Source organism: Orbicella franksi, chromosome 5 (genome assembly GCF_964199315.1).
Source record: "Orbicella franksi chromosome 5, jaOrbFran1.1, whole genome shotgun sequence".
NCBI lineage: Eukaryota > Metazoa > Cnidaria > Anthozoa > Scleractinia > Merulinidae > Orbicella > Orbicella franksi.
The window spans coordinates 30,224,249-30,249,771 of NC_138149.1; the positions used below are offsets into that span (position 1 = coordinate 30,224,249).

At 39.5% G+C, this 25,523-nt stretch overlaps 5 protein-coding genes and 1 pseudogene across 8 annotated transcripts; 4 read left to right on the forward strand and 2 right to left on the reverse strand.

The window, feature by feature from the left end:
* Positions 1–947: 947 nt before the first annotated feature.
* Positions 948–12,148, reverse strand: LOC145488128 (uncharacterized). Its single transcript, XM_081466920.1, has 9 exons — positions 11,933–12,148; positions 9,130–9,224; positions 8,451–8,531; positions 7,541–7,593; positions 7,017–7,191; positions 6,502–6,663; positions 4,919–4,967; positions 1,649–1,704; positions 948–1,027 (listed from the first exon to the last, which is right to left on the reverse strand). The coding sequence occupies exons 1-8, from the start codon at positions 12,057–12,059 to the stop codon at positions 1,661–1,663; spliced, it is 786 nt and encodes a 261-aa protein (XP_081323046.1). The 5' UTR covers positions 12,060–12,148; the 3' UTR covers positions 948–1,027; positions 1,649–1,660.
* LOC145488127 (uncharacterized) lies at positions 3,256–4,923 on the forward strand. The gene has a single exon (XM_081466919.1). It carries the CDS (start codon positions 3,526–3,528, stop codon positions 4,390–4,392), a length of 867 nt encoding a protein of 288 aa, XP_081323045.1. The 5' UTR covers positions 3,256–3,525; the 3' UTR covers positions 4,393–4,923.
* A 15-nt stretch (positions 12,149–12,163) lies between the features above and the next one.
* On the forward strand, positions 12,164–13,989 carry LOC145488143 (tRNA-queuosine alpha-mannosyltransferase-like; annotated as a pseudogene). The gene is made up of 2 exons (XR_014049479.1): positions 12,164–12,628; positions 13,652–13,989. The product of XR_014049479.1 is annotated as a tRNA-queuosine alpha-mannosyltransferase-like (transcript).
* LOC145488132 (uncharacterized) lies at positions 13,745–17,544 on the forward strand. Its single transcript, XM_081466926.1, has 2 exons — positions 13,745–13,826; positions 14,722–17,544. Exon 2 carries the CDS (start codon positions 16,073–16,075, stop codon positions 16,796–16,798), a length of 726 nt encoding a protein of 241 aa, XP_081323052.1. The 5' UTR covers positions 13,745–13,826; positions 14,722–16,072; the 3' UTR covers positions 16,799–17,544.
* Positions 14,335–22,799, reverse strand: LOC145488141 (uncharacterized). Of its 3 annotated transcripts, none has more exons than XM_081466938.1 (4): positions 21,710–22,799; positions 21,072–21,230; positions 19,725–19,773; positions 14,335–14,390 (listed from the first exon to the last, which is right to left on the reverse strand). In XM_081466938.1, the coding sequence occupies exons 1-4, from the start codon at positions 21,857–21,859 to the stop codon at positions 14,347–14,349; spliced, it is 402 nt and encodes a 133-aa protein (XP_081323064.1). In that variant the 5' UTR covers positions 21,860–22,799; the 3' UTR covers positions 14,335–14,346. The 3 variants fall into 3 exon arrangements, with proteins under 3 accessions (XP_081323064.1, XP_081323062.1, XP_081323061.1); XM_081466936.1 differs by lacking the exon at positions 14,335–14,390 and having other exon boundaries at positions 19,603–19,773; positions 21,710–22,403; positions 22,572–22,799; XM_081466935.1 differs by lacking the exon at positions 14,335–14,390 and having other exon boundaries at positions 19,603–19,773.
* On the forward strand, positions 17,860–19,589 carry LOC145488112 (uncharacterized). Its single transcript, XM_081466902.1, has one exon. The coding sequence runs from the start codon at positions 17,943–17,945 to the stop codon at positions 19,146–19,148; it is 1,206 nt and encodes a 401-aa protein (XP_081323028.1). The 5' UTR covers positions 17,860–17,942; the 3' UTR covers positions 19,149–19,589.
* Positions 22,800–25,523: the final 2,724 nt, after the last annotated feature.

Below are 25,523 nucleotides of genomic sequence, written 5' to 3' on the forward strand. Positions count from 1 at the left end.
ACGCACAGCAACACCTTAATTATAACCTTGCAAGGCAACACTGTTGCGCGACAAATTGAATGAAATGTCAGTCACAGTATTTTGAGTCATTTTTGCCGCGTACAAAATTATATTTAAATCAGTGAAGGAAACCTGAAAAAAGCAGCTTACTAAGATGGAAAAACACCAAAGAGATAATAATAAACCATAAAGGAATGACGATGGTCAAGGATGGAGAAAATTAACACGGATTTCAAACGATGAACTTGAAGAATTTAGGCTACACCGTTCAAGATCCGCAAACCGTGTTCCTCTACCTTGTTTTCCCTTTCCATAGAGCGTGCAACCGCATGCCACAGTGTAGTGAGGGCTTAGAAACCAAGGCTGCTCTGATCATTGAACCCAACCCCTGAACTTTATAATAACACAACGACATATTTTTTTCTTGCAGCTCATTTTTTTTATTTATTTACATGTTATTAAGTCCTTTTTCTTTAAGTATTTACAACAAGCTGGGATGGCAAGCCTTGTCTTGATCTAACGTCAGATTCGTATGTCAACAAACAAATCTTCCATATCAACATAAATACATATAATTGTAAACAAGAATTTGATCTGAAGATATTTTTTGGCAGGATCAACGTGCGCAAAAACTACAAGGAACTGGTAGAATTTGCACACATGCATGTTTCAACTAACTCTCTAGTTCTGTCCAATCACCATTGAGTAATTATTCTATGACTATACTCAAGAAAGTACGAATGATCTGTAATTTCAGTGAGTCATACAAAGGACCTGTTTCGACCATAGCAATTCAACAAATTTTCCTTTTCAGACGATTAGTTCAAGCAAACAAACGCGTCTCTTGGCTATGGGGCGCTTCGGTACATCCACCTTTGCGTTAAGACGATGCAAGAAAGACGTTTCCGTTAACTGATCGAAATTAGGGAACTTCAGAAAACCGCGACGACAAAAGGTTTACTAGTAATGAGCAAAACAACAGCTGTGCACTTGGTTTATAAATCTTTGTACATTTCTTTGCCGTCTTCTGCAAATCAAGAACGTTCCATTTAGAAGTGAACGCTGTCATTGCATATTTAGCCTGGGTACGTTTGTAGAGCCATCGACGTATTAAACAGATCTAGACAATTGCGAATTTGGCTGGTAAAATATAAATTCATTTTTGACTAGGCGTCGTCGTCGTCGTTGCTTGAGCTCCCTACTATCTGGTTCAGTACAAAATCAAATTCCTCCTTGTAGTAATTTAAAGAAACTGGGAATATTAAGGAGATTTTCTTCATTGACACCGGCGTTTGAAACGCTTAGCAAATAAGAAAATGTTTACTCAAAATGGAAGGAAATAAATATCGGGTACTATTTGGCAAGTACAACGAATAAAAGTAATTAATAAAACTCCTAGTTAACAGAATGAGTTTTTAATACCACCCACAACACAATGTTAATGTTGATGGTCGTTGATCTATCCAATTTAGGCACAATATTCCAACATTGTTTTGTGCGTATGAGACAGGGAATGGAGAAAATTGAATAACGACTGCATTCTTCGAGAGAATTTGTCACGTCAGGTGCCCCAACGACCTTGGGTACAATCAAAAATTCTCTTTACAGTAACTTAATTAAATAAACTATAAACTAGATTTCAACCAACTCGGCAAGGCTGTCAGTCGCTATCACTCCCGGACTCGCTTAGCTGAAGGTCTTCACCTGAATAGAAGAAAATATAGTGTCCACGAGTTAAAATTCTATTTGTCTTACATACACATGAGTTGTCTCTAACTACAATACCGATTCTCTCCAGCGAATTATCCAGAATTTGTCTTTTCCCCTCTTTTCTGCGTTGCGAAGCGAACTAGACTTATCAAGGTCACTGGAGTTGAGAGAAATGACGTAACACTTGTGGCCTGGGGCTAGAACCATCCCTTTGAAATAGATGTATACATGTACTCATACAGAGGGAGAGGTAAAGAGAGGTGTGATCTGTGATCTGCGACTGCTCACTTGCGTTGCGTTCTTCTTTGCGTTCTTTATAACGGATTTTGTCTTGTCTTCCTCGGCCATGTTCTACAACATGCAAGTTGTCGGCGTTTGGCACTCAAAACTTCTCTTGAGAGTTTGAAGTTGTCTCCCTCAACAACGTTCGCATTTGAGCCACTTTTGTTCAAGGAGCGTTGAAGACTTCGTTGAAAAGACTTCAAACTGACAGGCTCGTACTGTGGTGTCTAATGCCTTCACGATTTTATAAGCATTTGCACAACAGCGAATTCAGTTCTCCCTCAGAACCACAGTTTAGGGCCACAGTTCCCTATTCCCGTTTTCTTGGAAATAATACCGCTTCCATGCCTTCATGTCATTTTGTGTTTTTACGTAAGCTTGTTGCAAAATAAATTCATGAAACTCGACAACATTTGTTTCGTTTTGTTTTGTTTTGTTTTGTTTTCATTCTCGTTGACATGTACACGTTCAGTTTTCTCGTTTTTCAATTCCATTGATACAGAGACAACAGGAAATCTTTAACTGCCACGGAAAATATTTTTCACGGCATAAATTACGAAAGAAAATTTTGTTGAACCGGTCCCCGCTTCCGAGAAATTTTCTTGCGGGACACAGCGCGTAATCCCGAGCGGGCAAGATAGCTCCATCTTGCCTGCTCGGGTAGCCAATCACAGCACAGGACTCGGTTCAGCTTACCCGCTCACGGAGTTTATAATAATATGACTAATCAACCTTTGACCAATTGCGCCATTAGTAAGAAAAATAACATGGATTTTAAGACAGCATCGTTACATAACACCCAACTATCAGTTTTCTTTTTTTGGTTGGAAAACGTCCATGCATTGTCTATCAAAACAGTACTGAGCACAAGTTTGCAAAACACGCAGTTCAAATCGACTACTGATACTTCATATCTACTACAGAGGTGGAGCTTTTAAACACGCTTTTCAAACCAGAATAATAAAATTCTTATCATGATACTGTCAGGGAATCCCTAAGTCGCAAAATCTGGTTTTGAATACCATTATTATTTATAACATCGATCTAATTTGGCCATCTTTTCGAGTGGAAAAACTATGAAACAAAACCCATTGGCACAGCCCTAACTTCCGTTTATCGTATTAGCGTGATCGCCAATAAAACGATGACCCTGACATGACTCCATAATTGAGCTTAGTTTCAACGTAAGATTGAATCGTAATCTGTCCAAGGTAACAAACCGCTGTCAAATCTTGGAATGCTTGCTTTACGAGCTTACGAGTACACTGTAACCAATCTGCTGACCAATGAGATTCTGTTACGTAAAATTCACGTGACCAAACTGGTAAAACAAGCCCTGCACAACGAAACCTTATCAAAGGTAGGAACTTACTGTGTAACGACAAATGTGTTTCCCGGATAAATTAAGCATCTAATACGCATACAAGCAGGAAAACGTGGACGTTATTTGTCTGGCCAAGTTCTGCACGGTCGAACAATATTTCAAAGATCTTTCACGCCTGGTTTCAACAACAGCAAGATCAATTATTTGACATGTCTGCTCAGCCTAGACGGGGGCGCCACGAAGAAATCCATCGACATGGATTCCAGAGATACAACGCTAGCAACATGAACACTACAGGAACACGTGCTGTTGACTCAAAACAAGCACGCTCGCGGCGGCCATTTTTTCAAGAATCCGAAAGACAAAGAACACGTAGAAGAACACGAAGGCACCTTCTAACGCACCCGAGCGAAGCCTGGGGTGTTGAAGTTGTTTACACCAACGATGTGTCTGAGGCAGAAAACTGGCTGACGGAGCATATCACAGCTTGCTCTGCCAGGGTTGTCGGCTTTGATATCGAGTGGAGGCCACAGTTCGTAAGCAAAAGAGATGGCGGCACCGAAAACCAAACGGCCGTACTACAATTAGGAGTCGAGGCATCTTGTTTAGTTTTACATATTTTCTATATGAGCGAGTTGCCAAGGTTGCTCATTTCAATTCTAGGAGATAAAAATATCTTGAAAGTTGGTGTGGGCATCGAGGAAGACGCCTCGAAACTAAGAAGGCATAGAGGTTTGGTCTGCGAAGGAATCACTGACATTCAAAAGATGGTTCAGACTACAGAGCGCGGGCAGCAATTTGGACTGAAAGCACTAGCACAACGCTTCCTTGGTATCGAACTCGAAAAATCCAAGAGGGTAGCCACGAGCAACTGGGAAAACTTCCCTCTAACGTTAAGACAGATTGAATACGCTGCTCTAGATGCTTGGGCTGGCGTGAAAACTTACCACGCTATTGTTCAATTTCAACAAGGCACATCGTCACAGTCTCCTGCTGTGTCCTATGCACATGTATTGGCGTATACGCTTCTCATTTTGTTTTTCCTTTTTGTTTTCTCAGCGCTTAATATCACGTAAAAAGTTGGAATGAATCCCATTGCAGCTAAATCTGATAACAATTTCTGCCTACGGACATTGACCGTTTATCCCCTCCCTTCTAGAGGGATGGATGATGAATGGAGCCCTTTATTTAAATACGGCATTTTATCAAATTAAAATAAGTGGGTACTCCTTATATGGGCTGTATACACTGTAGGGAGGCAGGGAAAGATAAATTTTGACTGAATTTTGGCCGGTTAAACAGAAAATATTTCCGCTTACTTTGCTTGTTGAGTGCAAAGTCAATCAAAATATTCCAGAAGATTACCTGATTACCTATCAGTCATAATCTTATTATTTCCTTGTTTTACTTGGTACCATGCAGTTACATGCACTAGCCTGTATCGCAGACGGAAATTCACCTGTAAATAGCCTGCGATAGGTAGTGTAAACATGGTGATGAAACCAGAACGTACATGTAGAATACATGTGATTGTACCTTTAGATACTAAGTAGTAAAACTAGATAGAACGCTAGATAGTTCTGGAAGAGTGCTTATACTTACAGAGTGTGTTGAAACCTTCTTTCTTGGCCAAAATATCTTTTTGATCCATCTATTGAAAACAATAACAAGTGGTTATGAGAAAAATGAAATTTTCAAGTCTGAGACAAACAGTTCCCCCGCCCCTTCCTGCACCACCATGACACCCACACACACAAATAGATGGGATGCTCAACTCTGGCCCGTCCCATAAATTAACTACATGTACACTGTAGTCCCTAACCATTTCTACACTGTGAAGGTGAATTAATCAACATGACACAAGCGTGGGACAAAGAAAAAATTCTGAGTCCCCGACAGGAATTGAACCCATGACCTCCTGAACACTGGGTGGGTGCTCTATCCACTGAGCTACGAGAACTCATGGAGGGCGAGGTCATTTAACTGAGTTCATATATGACAGGTGTCCTGCATACTGCTAGGATCAATGCTATCGAATTCATCGTGAGTAGTGATAAGTTAATAAAGATGGTGAATTTTAAGCTCGGTAATGAAATGTGAAGGTGAATTAATCAACATGACACGAGCATGGGACAAAGAAAAAATTCTGAGTCCCCGACACTTTTGTGGATGGAGGCACTGCCAGAGTTATGTGTCTTAGTGAAGAACACAGCGAGGACTCCAACCTGGAACTGTTGATATGGATCTGGAGTCAAGCAGACTAACAACTAGAAAATCCTGTCTCTGTCAATGGACCAATTTCAATATGTTAAAATTCAGCCTAAAGCAATAGACCTCAGTACGAAGCTCTGGAAAATAACTACACAGTTTGTGGGGCTTATTCCCTGGAGCCCCGCACTGAGGTCTATTGTGTTAGGCTGAATTTTAATATATCAAAATTGGTCTATTCATTTTTGGAGGGTTCCCCCAAAACCAAATTATTAATATGTAAGTGTGAAAAAAAAAAAAAAAAAGCTAAGAGAACCAAGTCTCTGGAACACATTATGATAACCCAACCATGACACAAACTCAGAATTAGCCCAGCAACCCTTTAAATCAATACTGTTCAGGTTGCTTCATTTGTAGCATTTCAGACTGCCAGTTAATGATACTTTTGAATGATCTAATTGATGTTCTAATGCTATTATGCATAAATGTAAATTACGACTTTACTGAAAGCAAAATATTAAAATTAAGCCTAAGCTTCAGGGATTTCATTAACGACTTCAGCACAAGGGCAACTGGTTTTTACAGTCGGGCAAAACTATTTGAGCTGAACTTCTTTTTAAGAAAGACTTTCCATTACATGATCACACCGGGCAGGCAAAATGGTCCTCACTACCGGTCAGTTTGCCCACTGCCTGGCCCTTTTTGAAACCCCTGAAGCCTAAAGGCATTCTTTGGCTCAATTCCAATTAAATGTAAATGTACATGTATACACATAACAAATGTACTTGTACTGTGAGCAGAACATGACTCACAGTAGTCAAACTGGGCATCACTTCACTGAACGAAATGTTTAATATGAAAAATTAATAGAAGTCTTGCAATGAAAGCAAAATGTTGCAAGTCAGCAGAAGTTGTAAGTTTAACCAAGTTTTATTTCATTATGCGGAACGCGAACTTGTCAAATGGTGAATACTTACGCTGGTCATTAGGCTGTTAAGCTTTTCAACATCTTTCTCATCAACCTCATCATCATCTTCATTTTCATCCTTTTCCGAGTCTGAACTATCACTAGATGAAGAGGAGCCAGAATCTGATTCAGCAGCGACAGCAGTTGCGTCTTCAGGCTTGGAGCCGATCTCCTAAATTACAGAATGAAAGCACTGCCATATTACACATCATCGATCAGATTCAGGCTATCCTGAAGCAATAACCAACTGGTTTCTTTGGTATCAATATTGCTGATGGCAAATCATGAATGTCAGAATCTGGGTTATGTTGTACCCCATACTACTTCCTAGTGGCCCTCCAGTTCAGTTTCAGTGGCATGAGGCAAAAAGAAATTAAAATTCCTTTTCACAGCTATAAGTATAACCCAACAACCCAACAACCTCAACACCACCTCCCGCTGCCCCACCCCCCGATAGGCTGTTGTTAGTCCATCACAGGGTTCACCAGAATGGACAGTTTTTCAGAGATCAACATGATGTCATACCTGAGAACTTGTCACAGAAGGAGGAGTTGCATTCTTGACTGGCGATGTTTGTTTTGTCGTCTTGTTTTCCACTGGTTTCTTCTTGGTTTTGGTTTTGTTTTTCTGAGATTTTGTGAGTGTCGCAGTTGAAGGAGTCACAGGTAGCTTCACTGGTTTGGAGGACTGATTTGAAGACCTTACAAAAACACAAGAAAGTTGTTTACATAGTAAGGAAGATCCCTTAATAGCCAGGATATAGAAGTTTCAAGTGTTTAAAAGTGTTTTCAAGACAGCTTAAAATATCTTCAGTAGGTGATCAGCTATAAATTAATAACAATTTTGGTACTTGGATAAAGTGAGGCATCCTATGTTGTAATCAATAATCTATAAATAGATCATTTTTATTTCAATGCATCATTTTAAAATCCTCCAAAAAGAGTTGGTTGAAGTTATTAATGTTTAAGAAAACAATATCCACTTAGAACAAAATCAAACAAATTTAGGGACAACGTCTGACTCACAAGTTGATATCAAGTATATATTACCTAACTTTCTTGAGTTGCGGAATAGCTGACTCAATTCTCTCCAAAGTAAATGTCTGAAGGAATTTGAAAAAAAAAAAGGTTTTTACTTAATGGTGAAGAAATAAATATAATAAAGTACAATCTGTTGTAGTCTGGAAGTAATAAATTATTACAAGCATGATACAGCCTGTACATGTTCATTTGCTGTAGTTAAATGACAATAAATTCATATGAGACAAAAAAATAAATAAATAAATAAATAAATAAACATCCATTTTCCATGTACCAGGGATGCTGCTACCAATAACAAAATTGTCACCAATAAATATTCAGTTTGATTTAGAAAATTTAGCCCAAAGTAAATACACCTACTGACTGGTTTAAAATCGTGTTTCTGTTACTTGAAAGAAACACAAAACTAGCACGAGCTGTTCACAGAATAATAGCATGAGCAAAGAGAATAAATTTACGATTTCATGATTGAAGTAAACAAGTTGTTTTCTTGTTTTCATTGCAGAATTTTTTGAAAGAATTAATAACCATGTTCTCTGTGTGGCTATCGAGTTATCAATTAAACACTCGTATAAGTTTGGAAAAAGTTGAAAAAGCTGTGGAAACACTTTGCTTTTCGGCTCGTGTTAAGGCCTTTCCCACAGCATTTTTCATTCTCCCAAACTTCCACTTGTGTTATTAGACATGACACTTGTTTTTGTGTTATTTCTTAATGTAATTTTATGAAGAGAAACTAGTTTTGACATTTAACAAGTTATCTATTACTGAAGTTCGCAAAGAATCACACACTAAGTCAGCTTTCTCACTGAATCTGCAAGGAGATACATGTAGCAAGAACTGATGTTTACACTTGTTAAAAAACTTAACTGACCAAATTATTTTTTATATAAAAATATATTTTGAGCCTCCTATACAATACCTTTTTGTCTTTGTCCACCACCAAAATAAATTCCTTTGTGCAGCTCCTTTTTGAGCCACGATAAACAGTGTTACTAGAATCCTACATGTAAAACAAAACAACAGCAAAAAAAAAAAGCAAAATAAAAGATTATGCAGCAGAAAAATGTTATCTCAAACTTGGTCACCTCTTGGTTATCCCCACTCATCTCGAAGGTAAGTAATTTTCTCTTAAACCCTCACTACCTGAAACTTATTTTCATTTTCCTTACAAGTTTGAGATCAGGGCCTGGTTCAGCTAACCCAGGATTAGCAATAATTTTAATTTAAATTTAATTTGTAACTTTTTTGGTGAAATTTCTTGTTTATATCTTGTTTGTCCTTCAGTTTAAATAATCTCAAACTAAGTGAAAAGCATTTTATACAAGAAAAATTAATACCTTTGTTAACATTTCTCACTGAGTTAACATCAACAAGTTTTCAAACAAATGGCCCAAGGGTTCAATTGTAAAATGAGAACCAAAGTAATTTAGTTTGCCCTTCCTTCACTCCCCTGTAGACTAATTGCATGCATGCATGGTAATCACCAACAAGTCATACATCGCCTAAAATAACGACTGATCTCAGACAGCATGTTTAAATTTTCTTAAAGAAACAAAATAAGAGAAAGAAAGAAAGAAAATTTTAGTTTAGTACAGTACCTGTACATGAGGCACAGTGACAGTGATCTCATTTGTATCACCTACAACAAGTTCTGCTGGTCTTGTGGTATCTACTGATGCAGGCTTGAAATCATCTGTCAAGTACATCAAGTACAGTGAAGGAAGTTTGTATCATATGATAAAGTGTATGAATTCAATGAGTCACTTTCAAAGGAATAATAAACCTTTGCTTTCCCTAAAGCTAAAGGGGCAATATGTGTTGTACATATGTCTGGAATTATGCAAACTGGTTTTTATGAAAACTAGACTGGGCTGCTCAAGCATTTTGTTTCGCACCAGAGAACTCCAAAGTAGATGATGTAAAAACATAATTAACGGAATGTCAGTCTTTTTTTTTTTCACTCTCTTGTCTTCCTTTTTGTAAGTTTCTATTGTTCTTTTAAGCCTTTAGGAGACTAAAAATCAAAAACTAATTAGTGTGTAGCTCAGAGTCAGATAAGTACAAAGGAATACATTTTTCATTAACGGGGTTTTCATAAATCCAGTCATACATATTTATATGCACATGTACATGTGACTTCAGAAGTTTTATTTACCGTAGCGTACATGTTGTACACTGTAGGTCAAAATGAAATTCAGATTAAAAAATGAAATTCCTTTGTCTCTTAACCCTAATTATTCATGGATCATGAGTAATTAGGGTTACAAGACAAAGGAAATTGAGAATCAAACTAGGTGAAAATAATTTTAACCTGAATTTCATTTTGACGTACAGCTGTACAACATTATGTCTACATGTTGGTTGTGTACTGGCATTTGAAAGCACCTCAGTATATCTTCCATGGACTGGTATTCAATAGGCCATTCCAAAATTGTGAGGGAACTGGGGCAAGTTTCAAATTTTAACCAATTGATAAACTGACACCACCACATGAAAGATCACGTTGAGAGTAGTCATTTGACCAAGTTTCATGCTTTTAGGGTGAACAGAGACCAAGTTATAGACCAAATGTCTCCAATGATGAGACAGCATCCCCAAAGCCATGTAAACTTTAAATTTTTTTTTATGATTTCTGTGCTAATCTTAAAAATAGGCAAACATACGTGATTTTCATCTCAGCTTCTCTCAAATGGTAGATGAATGACGGCATTTTACAGTTGTCACAAATTGAGCATCAACTGCTTTGGTATGCATTACTATACTTCCTGATTGGCTTAAAAATCCCACCATTCTCAGCCAAATAGAACCAAAACCAAACACAACTCATTCATGAATACACTTTTTCCCCCACAGTGACGGCTTCATGTCTTGTTTGGTTCACTGGATTTTCAGTGTTCGTTGTGACTGACTAGAGTGTTATACAATTTAGTGTTGCACCTGCAATGCACCCAGGCTGTCAAAGGTAAATTTCAGCCAGAAATTTGGTTTAGTTGCAGGCAATCTCATTCACTGAGAATATAATCTCTTAGTTCCAGTTTTTCGTTTTTCCCAGAGCATGCACAGGGTGTTTGATCTCTGCCAACCAAAAGTGCACTGCTCTTGCAACAAAATTGATTTTTACGTACAGGTAAGTACATGTATGTGTTCTGCTTTTTCCACACCACACACATACACCAGGTGTCTTAAAATCAAAGACCCTTAAGATCCCCTAAGACCCCAAAACTTGAAAACAAAGATCCCCATTTTTTTAGATTTCTTTTTTTTTGGTGGAGGGTACTCCTCTCCTCAGTACACCCAAAAAAATCACCTTTTTCTGAGGTAGTGGATCGAGGGGAGGCCATTCTTGTAATTTTTCATACAATCAGAATCTTCTTTTTGTCACTTTTTGTCACAATCTTCTTTTTGTCACTTCCCCCCCAAATTGTCTTTTTCTGAGGGGAAGGAGTGGAGTTTTAAAATATGTACCACCCTCCGCTCTTTAATCTCCTGTAGAGAGCACGAGGTTGACAAACTGACAACTGTACTGTTCTCCCCCTTGCCCCAGTACTCCCTCCTTTTTCCTTACACCCGTCCTAAAAAACTTGTCTTTTTCGAAGGGGGTGGGGGTGGGATGGGAGAGGGAACTTGAAACTAGCCTCAAATATGAACTAAATCATTTCCCCGGAAATCGTTGAGCCATGTCCAGATCTTTTTCGGAAATCACAAGTGAAATCATTACCTTTCAATTACGTTGTTGAAATTCCCTTGATACATGACTTTCGAAAAGCACATTAATCTCTTGGCTTGAGTTATCAATCAATTGATTTATTGAGGTCAATGCGAGGGATGAGGTTACCCACCAAATTTGAATTCCAGGGAGAGGAGTAACACTCCCCTACCCCCCCCCCCCAAAAAAAAAATAAATGTAAAAAAATGGGGGTCTTTGATTTCAAGTTTTGGGGTCTTAGGGGGTCTTCGGGGTCTTTATTTTCAAGACACCCCACATACACCTAAGAATGGCAGATTGTGAGAAAATCAACAACAGTTTGTACTTGAATACAAGCTTTTCGTCATATTTGCTTAAAAATTGGATAAGTTTTTTCACCTCATATTAGGACACCTGTACGTTAAGCTTATAAAAATAAGTTATTTTAGCAAAGTAAGCTTATATTATATGCAGCAAGCAAAACTAATTTTTTAAGGAGTATACCTTTAAAATAAGAAATATTAAAAGTACGGAAACAATCACATTGCCGTCACTGAAGAGAGGTTGAGCTTAAATTAACAGACTGAACGCTAGCAAACTTAATGTAAATGTTACAAGCTTATTTTCAGTAGCGCAGCTGCCATCATTGGCCGGAGTCTTGTTGCGTAGTTGCGTCGCGAATCTTTAAGCTTATAAAGTAACAAAATCAAGCTTACATCGTATTGTGTGAAAGGCTGTTTTTGGTCCTCCCTTTGAATGAAAGCTACTTCCAAGTTTCAGTTCGAATTCGCGATTGCTATTGAATGGAAAATCCAATTCATTCTCGCCTGGTTGGGCCGCCATTTTGAAAATGTAATAACAACAGCCTGCAATGTACTTTGCAGCATTTACCCAGAGGCCAGTAAATACTTCATATATGATACGTATTCCGAGTGGCCATGTATCACCTGGATTGTCTTTATATGAAGTACCTACCGAACAGGTTAATTATAAAATCAAGATGGCGGCTGGATGTATGTTTTGGAAAAGACATCCTGTCCTGTTATCAGGTCTTTTTCCAGGCACCACAGCTAGTTTGCAACGAAACAAGCAAGTAATGTGCAGGTCGTGATGTCAAAAACAGTCAGCTTGTAAAATCTTTCGTCGTTTTTAATGGCGCTTGAACATACTGGCGGGAATTCGTGTTTGGCTTCAACCCCTTGCGATCAGGAAGCAAAATGCGAAGCTGTTCGTGTAACAGGCCTCCTTATTGAGCCGTTTTATGGCGGATCACATAAGCAACTGGTCGATTTACTGGCGAAGGAAATCCCAAGCTGTAAACTGCACTGCTTACCAGCAAAGAAATGGCACTGGAGAATGAGAACAAGCGCGTTGTACTTCGTTCAGAATATTCCTTTCGGAACCAGTTACAAGTGAGTCTCACAACAGAGAGATCTTGATTCAGATCTGTATCGTTAATTAGCTAGCCCTTGCAGCCTCTTTAGAGCAAAACTAGCATGTAAAAGAGCAGTATCGGGGGGGGGGGGTAACCGGTTTGGGGGGGTACTTTGTAAGTTAGTGTGCTGCTGGGACACTAAAAACGTTTTTAGACCATGTTCAGCTTGATTTTGCAACCCTCTTCTTCCCTCTTGGCACCAAAAACCTGTACCCTATCCCAGACTAGCTATTTTCCATGCAAAACCATTATCACTACCAGATCTGTCAGCAGATCAGATCTGTCACAAATCTTTCACAGATTTTGCCCGGATTTGTAATTCTGTTAATGTAAAGTTTTCACTGTCTTATTCTCACTCAGTTCTAGAGTAAATTATTTACATACTGGCCACTTTCCTGGTGAATTATATAATATTCTAGACCAAAACTGTCTGAATACCCTATCCCCGACTAAACTGCCTGATAACCATACCCTTTACAGGACACATACCCATATAGCTTGGTAGTACAAATGTACCCACCTCCTCCCTTTGGGAGCAGCAGAGGTAGCAGAAAAAATGCAGGAATGGGATGGCTAACATCAGACCCTCTAGTGTACACCTTCACGATACCCAAAAGTGTCTCCAGAACATTAGCAGTGACCAAACGCCGTACATTCTGGGCACAATCAAGATCAAGAAACAAAACAACTTGATTCCGGGTCTAATATCTTGCACATGCATTCCAGTTTGATAATGGTTGTACTAACATGCCTAGAAAGAGTACCTGTTATGATATATGTTGGCTCACCATCCAATTTTGCACAGTGGTCCCAATTTTTGGCACTAAACAAAAAGGTCTTGGCTGTCTGGGAATGAGATTAGGTCCAAACACTATCAAAAATTAATATTATAATGATTTGTTACTGTAGTCTAATTTATTTTCATTTCCCCTCATTTTAGGTTGTAACATTTTTCTTTGTTTTGTTTTGTTTTGTTTTGTTTTGTTTTGTTTTTTTATAGAGTACTGTTTGCAAGTTCGGTATTGAATTTAGCTGAATTAGTGGCTCTGAGGCCAGATCTTGCACAGCTCAAGAAAGTCTTCTACTTTGACGAGAATCAACTCATATACATATTATCCTGAGAGAAAACAGCAGGACAGAGACTTTCAGTATGGCTACAACCAGATTTTATCATGGTGAGAACAATGTTGTTCTTATAAAATTCGTAGTAACTAAGACACATACCGTATATGTGCTGTATCACTATTTTTTTTGTAATAAACCGTACTTATTAAATTATTGTAAATGCTGGTACATGTATATAACTATTGAAACAGGATTATTTAATTTAAACCACCTCGGCATTTTCGTTTCATTTTCATTTTATTTATTTATTCCATTCTAAAATTACAAAGATAAATATAAAGTAGACAAGTAAGAGGAGAAATGGAAAAGGGCAAAACTATAGCAAGCTAATTAGATGCCCTTGTTTAATTGACAGTAATAATTAGGGTAAAAAAGTTAACTCAACATAGGAGAGAAAGAGGTATGAGTTAATTAATACTGAGCAAAATAATACTGGAAGAGTGCTTTTTTAAAACGTTTCCTAGTCGCTAAGTTACGTATAGATAAGGGAAGGTCATTCTAATAGTAACATCCAATAACAGTGGGACAAAATTTCCTTATATTTATTCTGGAGATGATGCATGGCCATGATCAGTCGCTATCACTACCAGACTCGCTTAGCTGAAGGTCTTCACCTGAAAACATGAAAACAGAGATCAGGAGTTTATTTCTCCTCACAACAACCATACATGATCCAGCATACATGGTAAGAGAAGTAACCAGATGATATGCAAAGAGAGCACATTATATTGATTACATAACAAATTATACAAACTACAACTATAGCAAATGCATGGAAAGCATAACTTGGAGCAACGTGTTAACGTCTGTTGCTATTGGGGACTTGTTAAAAAGAATTGCTGTTGTTAAATGTTGAATGTTTATAGTGGTCGATTCGCTTAGCTATAACTAGCTAGGTATGCCACTTAAACTGAAAGAAAGAAATATTTCAAATGAACATCATAGGCTTAAAAATCCCATCAGGTGGGAGGCAGACCAGTTGGCTATTTACAAGCATGGCCGAAGAGTTCAACTAGGGTCTACCGAGAAACAACTTCGATTCCAGCTTAGTGGTCGGAGCGGGACTTGAACCCGCGGCATCTGGATGTCAAGTTCGGCGCCCTAACTACTCAGCCACGCTGTCTCCCAGCGAATTCATGTAAATATAAGAACGTTTTTGAAAGCAAAATTTGAGGAACTCTCTGGGTAGTTAGCCCCAGTTGTTCAAAGGGTGGATAACGGCTATCCACTGGATAAATAGCTATTCCGTGTGTAGATGAGTGAACAAAACAAAGCAGGCAATGTACTGGATAGTAATTTACCCGGTGGATAACGTTATCCGATCTTTGAACAACAGGGGCGTAAAAGAAACCCTTCCAGTACAACTCTGTCCTTTTTCTATAACGACCACAGTCAAAGGACGTTAAAATGCTTAGAAATATTACAAAATAGAATTAGAACATCGCGAAGAACGATTAAAACAAATTATAAGAGTGAATTGCGTTTATGTATGTGGTGACAATAAATTTGTGTAATGTTTTTGTGTAACGACCATGTCATAATTTTGACTATAATGACTGCTTTGAATGAAAACTACCAATCAAAATGGATTCTTTGAAGCTAATAGCAGGTTGTCAGACAGGCAGGCATCGATCAACAATCGAAAACTCGAATTATAAAATTCATTTTCTTGTACAAACTCATTTGACTATTAAAGTGACCTGTCACACAAATTCTAAATTGGAGTCTTTCTTGGGATGGACATGGAGCAGCCAGTAGTAACCAAGTTTCTTTCGCTTAGAAGCTATTAATTCCTTGACGTCTATTATTTGTCCCTCTGAACTGGTGCACGCGGGCAGACCCATTGGCGCATACAAAATTCGCGCATGCGGGGGCCTTTAAATGATTTGCATCGACACAGAATCAAATTTGGAATAGCGACAAAGATGCTATTTCTGTCGACTGGATAAATACCGGATGGTCAAGTTTTCGATGAACTTTCACCCAGATCTTCAAAGAAGGCAAGATTTGCCAATTCAAAGTACATAGTACGAAGGAAGATCGTCATTCGCGTCTTCCTTATACACGAAGTGCAGATTTGAAGTTCTGGGGCCCACCCAAACTGGATGAAGCGGCTAGGCTTCGACTTTGCTTAAGCACTACACTGACACGTGGACACGAACCAAAACAACCGCGTTCACAGCTTCTTTTCCACGGTGAAAGCGCAGAAACTACCAAAGACGAATCTGTAACCATATATCACCGATTTGACATAGTCGACAGATAGCCTCTTCTGAAAGAAACACCACGTTTTCTTATGACCCCTCGAACAAAAAGACATGAACTAAAAAGTCCCCCTGAAGCTACAGGTGTCAAAGTTGTTTACACCAATGATTCACTCGAAGGAGAAAAGTGGCTGAGAACTCACATCGTTGATTCTTCAGCTACCGCAGTTGGCTTTGACATCGAGTGGAAACCTCAGTTTGTTAGCAAGAAACATGGCGGTACTGAAAACGAGACAGCTGTGCTTCAGTTAGAAGTTGAAACATCTTGCTTGGTGTTGCATATTTACCACATGAGCGAGATGCCGAAGTCCTTAAAGTCGATCCTGAGAGATGAAAATATCTTGAAAATCGGAAGCGCAATCGATAACGACGCTTCAAAGCTCACAAGAGAAAGCGGTTTGGTCTGCAGAGGATTAGTGGACACCCAGCATATGGCGACATCTCTTGGTCTTCAGAAGATCGGACTCAAAGCTCTGGCAAAACAACTTCTTGGCATTGAACTCGACAAAGGGATCGTGTTTACCAACTGGGAAAAATTTCCTTTAACGTTAAGCGAGATTGAATACGCTGCTCTGGATGCCTGGATAGGATTGAAAATTTACCAAGAGATGAAAGCCAACGGGATTTGCACGTACCATGGGAAGGCAAAAACAAAAGCTTTCTCCGTTTACTCCGTCTTGGTTTTATTATTGTCATTTTGTTTCTTGCTTTTGGTCTTGCTTTCTTTCCCATCTTATGTGCAGCAAGTATTACATTAACTGATGATACATGTAAATCGATCCCGGAATTGTTGTTGAAAATATCCAACCAGTCTGTGGCCGACCATTTAATGATCAACACTGGTTTGGTTCCAGTTGCCTTTTACTAAACTTGGGTAATTCTAATATCAGTGTATGGGTGTTAAACCGAATGACCAAGAAACATGATTGATTATAAGTAGTCAATCGTCTCAGTAGGCTCAATTTCCGCCGCTCTCTCTCGTCCAGTCTAGGTGCCTTCCCGAAACCCTTTCTCGAACAGCAGCTGGTTGTCGAGCCTATAATCTTCTGATCTTTGGGAAACAAATATTTTTCATTGCAAACGCAAGAAGTTTTCGCCACTGTTTTCATTGTTTCAATTGCATTTGCAGCGTGTTGTAGAGATTGAACGAATTAGCGCCACCAGCCTGTGAGCAGGCTCACGTTGGAACACAAGCGCGCGCGGCGTAGCTGCGAGCAAGAAATCGAGAGGCGAAGCCGCGAGACGAGAAAGTGACTTTCTTGGCGCCTCTTCCCGCTGGATCGCTTTGCTCTCCGATCGCGCGCATGACTCAAAGGTGACCCTGCTCGCAGGCTATAGCGCCACCAACAGAAATAAGTTACTAGTGCACCTAACAAAGCGGAAAGAAGTTTTATCCTTTGAAACTAGTTAAGTTTATATACTGTGTGGTTGAAAACAATATCAAAATAAAGTTTGCTTCACGACATAAAACGTTCAATATATCATTCTGATAATGCAATTGCGGTAGTTTGGATGGTTTTTGTTTGAGGATTCCTTTTAAGCCAGTTTACGTTTTTATCTTCGCTTTATTGCATATCTCATTTAATCTTTAGTAAAAGAAAATGTTCTGAGACAAAGTTTTTTAAAAAAAATCAAACTGAGTTATAAACTTCTAAAACAAAAAGCAGATTTAAACAAGAATAGTGCGTGAATACTGCAGTAAGTGATGTGAACTGTGAAGTGTGGGTGAAAGGTCTTTTTTACTTCCAAAAAAAACGAACAGATATGTCAATATTTTGTTACACTGTCCACGTGATCAGAGTTCCTGCCCAGACATAGTGTTGTTTCATCGGGTCTTGACGGAAACAAAGTTTTCATAGCAGTGATCAATCGTATGTTTCCTGATATAACAACCAGTTAGTAATGTTTAAAAACGAGTTTGAAAAACGACAAAAGCGAAGGAAGCGACCTGCAATCGATGCAGCGGAAGATTACCACGAGCGCCCTAAACATCCCTTGTCTTCGCGTTGGGAAAAATACATCCAGCATCGAAACACTCGGGCATCACCTGCTCCATCAACATCAAAGCATGTGGAAAAACATCGTCATTCTCGCCGCTCACAAAGAGAAAGGAAAGAATTGAGGTTGAAGTCGTGGAGGTCAAAGCGCAGGGATAAAGGAGTTTCTCGTCCTCACAGACAAGATGGAATTGGAAGCCGACTGTTTCGCCCTTTTCAAGATGCACCAGCGAAAGCTCGCAGACAGGATAGAAGTCGACGGCGTGGTGTCGAGAGTTCTACTGTAAACAACTCTGGAAACAGTACATCGTCGGAAGACGAACAAGAACTAACACCGGCGCGTTTACGACTGCTTCGCCCAATTCAAGATGCACCAGTGACAGATTACGAGCCGGCAGCGAAGTATCAACGGTTTAACCCATTTGCAGGGAGAGAAGAAACGATTATACACGAAATAACGCATCCCCCAAAAGCTGCTGGAGTTCAGGTTGTTTACACAAGAAATGCAACTGAAGCAGAAAGGTGGCTGAGTGAACATATCGTAGACTGCTCAACTAGGGCCGTTGGCTTTGATACTGAACAGAAACCTCAGTTTGTTAGCAAGAAACAAGGCGGTACTGAAAACGAGACAGCTGTGCTTCAGTTAGGAGTTGAAACATCTTGCTTGGTGTTGCATATTTACCACATGAGCGAGATGCCGGAGTCCCTTGAGTCGATTCTGAGGGATGAAAATATCCTGAAAATCGGAAGCGCAATCGATAAAGACGCTTCAAAGCTCACAAGAGAAAGCGGTTTGGTCTGTAGAGGATTAGTGGACACCCAGCATATGGCGACATCTCTGGGTCTTCAGAAGATCGGACTCAAAGCCCTGGCGGAACACTTTCTCGGTATCGAGCTCGACAAGGGTTTAGCGCTGACCGACTGGGAAAACTTTCCTCTGCATTTAATGCAGATTGAATACGCTGCTCTGGATGCGTGGGTGGGTTTGAAAGTTTACCAAGAGATGAAACGCCAAAAGAAGAGCTCGAAAGATATCAAGACATCACCCAAGATTAATCAGGGTTTTTTTGCACACTTCCTAAGCATGAAACGTCGATGCCAAAGAAAATAAAATAAACTGTCAGGAAGCCGGCGAACGCAAATAGATTTCAGCCTAAGTAAACATCTGCACAAAGTATCTTAAGACGACGAAAACATAAACTTCCAGTTATCTCTGTATGGTTTCTACTACATTGTATATAGCTTCCTTGTTGTTATTTCCTTGTGTCGCCGATGGCAAAAAAGGAAAAAGAAAATAGGTGAAAAAAATCGAGGGAACTACTGGTTGATAATTTTATCATGACTGCAAAGACTTAACATCAACATTGATTTTGCGAGAAAAGCGACGGCAAGCTTGAAGCCGTGTTAAACGGATGGTTATGCGCAAACTACATGTACATACATGCAGAGGAATTGCGTGGTACATTTTTACGCTTCGTAGCATGAGAGGGCAAGTACTATTAAAAGAATTCTCGTCACGTAACGGACGCTTTGATTGGCTGTTTAGCCATCTGAGTTGAGGCTACAGTTTTTCACAAAACGCTCACTGACCGATGCAAGCACTCGAGAAAGTTTTGAAAAATTTGAAAGAAGTACTTAAGGTTAGAATTTACGTTAACGTTTCTATTCCCTAATTGTTTATACTTACAAAGTGTGTTGAAGCCTCCTTTCTTTGTTAAAATATCTTTTTCATCCATCTAAAACTGAATAAAATAATTCATCATTACTACAATATCAATAATAAAGGTTTTGTTAAAAGGATTTTCACAAAGTGGATCTTCGCCTGTTACACTGTACTAACTAAACTGTATTTACTATTTTTAAAATATAAATAATACAGACTTTGTTAAAAAGGGTTTCCACAAAGTGGCTCTTCGCCTGTACTAATTAAACTGTAAAATACTATTACTAAGAAGTGACAAGGTAACGAGTACTGCTTTAAAACAAATACATGATGTACAATTAAGAAATAATTTACAACTGAACTGTGTACAGTAAAATGTAGTTTATTACAAGTACTGTACGGGATGTAATACTTTACTCTCTCATGTAATAACCCATAAAATCAAACGCAAAATTATCTACTACAAATTTTCTAATTTCTGTAAATACATACGTGTCATTCATGTGTTATGTAAAAGTTTCCAAATAAATGAACATTCAGCTATCATGACTGTTGTTCAGTTGCATTTCCAATATCATATTAACTGAAGTGAAGTTTTGTCATGCAAAGTTTAATGTTAAAAGTCAGAATTGAACAATATATACTTCCCTCCTCCCTCCTCCCCCCTCTCTCTCCCTTCCTCTGTCCCTCCCTCCCTCTGTCCCTCCCTCGCTCTGTCCCTCCCTCGCTCTCTCCCACCCACCCTCTCTCCCTCCCTCCCTCCCTCCCTCCCTCCCTCACTCTCTCATTCCCTTTCCTCCCTCCCAGTTAACAATAATTAAATCCTGCTAGTGGTATAAGTAACTTCTCTTGAAGCCTCCCACCAACTGAAATTCTTAACACATTACTGTTCTATTTATGCAGGGGTTTAATTTAATGTTTTCAGCAGAAACATAGCTTGGTTTCACAAGTGGGCAAAACATTTTGAACTGGAAATCCATATAAGAAGAACTTTCCTCGAGATGGTCATACCAGGCAAGCAAAATCATCCAGTGACAGCTGCTCAATTTACCCCATGCCCGACCCTTCATGAAACTTCTGGTTTCTGGCATTTGCTTCCAAGATTGGTTGTTAAGATGAAGTCCTCCAATCTAGCAAGTTGCAGTGCTGAATACCTGGACATTGATTTGTTTGTTTGTTGTTGCTTTTTCAATTTTCCTTTTAGTTTTCATATCAAATTCAAGCAGCCAGCTCACAGAACATATTGCAATTATATAGTGACTATAATTTAATACAAATTAAAGCTGAAGTCTCTAAAAGGTAAAGTTACAAGTAAATATGTTCCTGTTACATGTACATCCAATTTGAGATTGTCAAATGATGAATACTTACACTGGTCATAAGGCTGTTAAGCTTTTCGACATCTTTCTCATCAACCTCATCATCACCTTCATTTTCATCCTTTTCCGAGTCTGAACTATCACTAGATGAGGAGGAGCAAGAATCTGATTCAGCAGCGACAGGCATGTCTTCAGGCTTGGAGCTGATCTCCTAAATTACAGAATGAAAGCACTAGTGTATTAAACACCATTGATAAGCTTCAGGCTATCCTGAAACAATAACCACCTGGTTTCTTTGGTATCATATCCAAAAAATATATATATATTTCTGATAGCAAATATTATGAATCTGGGTTATGTTGTGCCCCATACCACTTCCTAGTGGCCCTCCAGTTCAGTTTCAATGGCATCAAGCAAATAGAGGATTGAATTCTTTTATTTATTTATTTATTTATTTATTTAACATTTCTTTATACACGGTTAAAAATCATCAGGTAATACTAATATTTAAAATTAATACTAATAAACTACTAATAAACAGTCCATGCTAAATACTAATTAATAAAAATTTTCTCAGCCATAACCCAACAACCCAACAACCCCTTCACCCACCCCCAAATAGACTGATGTTATTACATCACAGGGTTCACCAGAATGGACAGTTTTTCACAGATCAACATGATGTCATACCTGAGAACTTGACACAGTAGGAGGAGTTGCATTCTTGTTAGTTTTGTCGTTTCGTTTTCCACTGGTTTCTTCTTGGTTTTGGTTTTGTTTTTCTCCATATAGTCTCGCAGCTATCCCATAATAATGCCTATAACACCCGTGGGAGTCCATTTACCCATGTAAACCCTTGAATACCCTTGCAAACCCTTGCATACCCTTGTAAACCCCTGTATACCTTTGCAAACCCTTGTATACCCTTGTAAACCCTCATACACCCTTGTAAACCCCTGCATACCCTTGTAAACCCTTGTAATCCCTTGTAAACCCCTGTATACCCTTGTAAACCCTTGTGATCCCTTGTAATCCCTTCTATACCTATGTAAACCCTTGCAATCCCTTGCAATCCCTTGTATACCCCTTTAAACCCTTGTAAACCCCTGTATACCCCTGTAAGCCCGTGTGTACCACTGTAAACCCCTGTATACCCTTGTGAACCCTTGTATACCCTTGTAAACCCTTGCATACCCTTGTAATCCCTTGTATACCTTTGTAAACCCTTGTAATCCCTTGTAATCCCTTATATACCTTTCTAAACCCTTATATAGCTTTGTAAACCCTTGCACACCCTTGTAATCCCTTGTATACCCCTGTAAACCCTTGTATACCTCTGTAAACCCCTGTATACCCTTCTAAACCCTTGTATACCCTTGTAAGCCTGTAATCCCTTGTGATCCCTTGTATACCTTTGTAAACCCTTGTATACCCCTAGAAACCCTTGTATACCTTTGTAATCCCTTGTATACCCCTGTAAACCCTTGTATACCCATGTAATCCCATGTATACCCCTGTAATCCCTTGCATACCTTTGTAAACCCTCGTATACCCTTGTAATCCCTTGTATACCTCTGTAAACCCTTGTATACCCTTGTAATCCCATGTATACCCCTGTAATCCCTTGTATACCTTTGTAAACCCTCGTATACCCTTGTAATCCCTTGTATACCCCTGTAAACCCTTGTATACCCTTGTAATCCCATGTATACCCCTGTAATCCCTTGTATACCTTTGTAAACCCTCGTATACCCTTGTAATCCCTTGTATACCCCTGTAAACCCTTGTATACCCTTGTAATCCTATGTATACCCCTGTAATCCCTTGTATACTGTTGTAGACCCTTATATACCCTTGTAATCTCTTGTATACCCCTGTAAACCCTTGTATACTCTTGTAATCCCATGTATACCCCTGTAATCCCTTGCATACCTTTGTAAACCCTCGTATACCCTTGTAATCCCTTGTATACCCCTGTAAACCCTTGTATACCCTTGTAATCCCATGTATACCCCTGTAATCCCTTGTATACCTTTGTAAACCCTCGTATACCCTTGTAATCCCTTGTATACCCCTGTAAACCCTTGTATACCTTTATAATCCCATGTATACCCCTGTAATCCCTTGTATACTTTTGTAGACCCTTGTATACCCTTGTAATCCCATGTATACCCCTGTAATCCCTTGCATACCTTTGTAAACCCTTGTATACCCTTGTAATCCCTTGTATACCCCTGTAAACCCTTGTATACCAAGGTATACAAGGGTATACAGGGATTTACAAGGGTTTACAAGGGTATGCAAAGGTATACAGGGGTATGCAGGGGTATGCAAGGGTATACAGGGGTATGCAAGGGTATGCAAGGGTATACAGGAGTTGACAAGGGTATACAAGGGTATACAAGGGTTTACCAAGATATACAAAGGTATACAGGGATTTACAAGGGTTTACAAGGGTATGCAGGGGTATGCAAGGGTATACAGGGGTATGCAAGGGTATGCAAGGGTATACAGGGGTTGACAAGGGTATACAAGGGTATACAAGGGTTTACCAAGGTATACAAAGGTATACAGGGATTTACAAGGGTTTACAAGGGTATGCAGGGGTATGCAAGGGTATACAGGGGTATGCAAGGGTATGCAAGGGTATACAGGGGTTGACAAGGGTATACAAGGGTATACAAGGGTTTACCAAGGTATACAAAGGTATACAGGGATTTACAAGGGTTTACAAGGGTATGCAGGGGTATGCAAGGGTATACAGGGGTATGCAAGGGTATGTAAGGGTATACAGGGGTTGACAAGGGTATACAAGGGTATACAAGGGTTTACCAAGGTATAGAAGGGTATACAGGGATTTACAAGGGTTTACAAGGTTATGCAAGGGTATGCGAGGGTATGCAAGGTTATACAGGGGTATGCAAGGATATGGAAGGGTATACAGGGGTTGGCAAGGGTATACAAGGGTATACAAGGGTATACAAGGGTTTACCAAGGTATACAAGGGTATACAGGGATTTACAAGGGTTTACAAGGGTATGCAAGGGTACACAGGGGTATGCAAGGGTATGCAAGGATATACAGGGGTTGACAAGGGTATACAAGGGTAAACAAGGGTATACAAGGGTTTACCAAGGTATACAAGGGTATACAGGGGTTTACAAGGGTATGCAAGGGTATGCAAGGGTATACAGGGGTTGACAAGGGTATACAAGGGTAAACAAGGGTATACAAGGGTTTACCAAGGTATACAAGGGTATACAGGGGTTTACAAGGGTATGCAAGGGTATGCAAGGGTATACAGGGGTATGCAAGGGTATGCGAGGGTATACAGGGGTTGACAAGGGTATACAAGGGTATACAAGGGTATACAAGGGTTTACCAAGGTATACAAGGGTATACAGGGATTTACAAGGGTTTACAAGGGTATGCAAGGGTATGCAAGGGTATACAGGGGTTGACAAGGGTATACAAGGGTAAACAAGGGTATACAAGGGTTTACCAAGGTATACAAGGGTATACAGGGGTTTACAAGGGTATGCAAGGGTATGCAAGGGTATACAGGGGTATGCAAGGGTATGCGAGGGTATACAGGGGTTGACAAGGGTATACAAGGGTATACAAGGGTATACAAGGGCTTACAAAGGTATACAAGGGTATACAGGGATTTACAAGGGTTTACAAGGGTATGCAGGGGTATACAGGGGTATGCAAGTGTTTACAAGGGGATACAGGAGTTGACAAGGGTATACAAGGGTAAACAAGGGTATACAAGGGTTTACCAAGGTATACAAGGGTATAGAGGGATTTACAAGGGTTTACAAGGGTATGCAAGGGTATGCGAGGGTATACAGGGGTATGCAAGGGTATGCGAGGGTATACAGGGGTTGACAAGGGTATACAAGGGTATACAAGGGTTTACAAAGGTATACAAGGGTATACAGGGATTTACAAGGGTTTACAATGGTATGCAAGGGTATGCAGGGGTATACAGGGGTATGCAAGGGTATGCAAGGGTATACAGGGGTTGACAAGGGTATACAAGGGTATACAAGGGTTTACCAAGGTACACAAGGGTATACAGGGATTTACAAGTGTTTACAAGGGGATACAGGGATATAGAAGGGTATACAAGGGTTTACCAAGGTATACAAGGGTATACAGGGATTTACAAGGGTTTACAAAGGTATACAGGGGTTGACAAGGGTTTACAAGGGTATACAAGGGTATATAAGGGTATACAGGGGTTTACATGATTGTATAGGGGTATACAGGGGTTTTCAAGGGTATAAAAGGGTATGCAAGGGTATGCAAGGGTATACAGGGGTTGACAAGGGTATACAAGGGTATACAAGGGTTTACCAAGGTATACAAGGGTATACAGGGATTTACAAGGGTTTTACAAGGGTGTACCGGGGTATACAAGGGTTTGCAGGCTTTCATTGGTTAGCATTATTATGGGATATCTGGATGACTAATATGGCTGGGGAGGCTGGGGGACTAT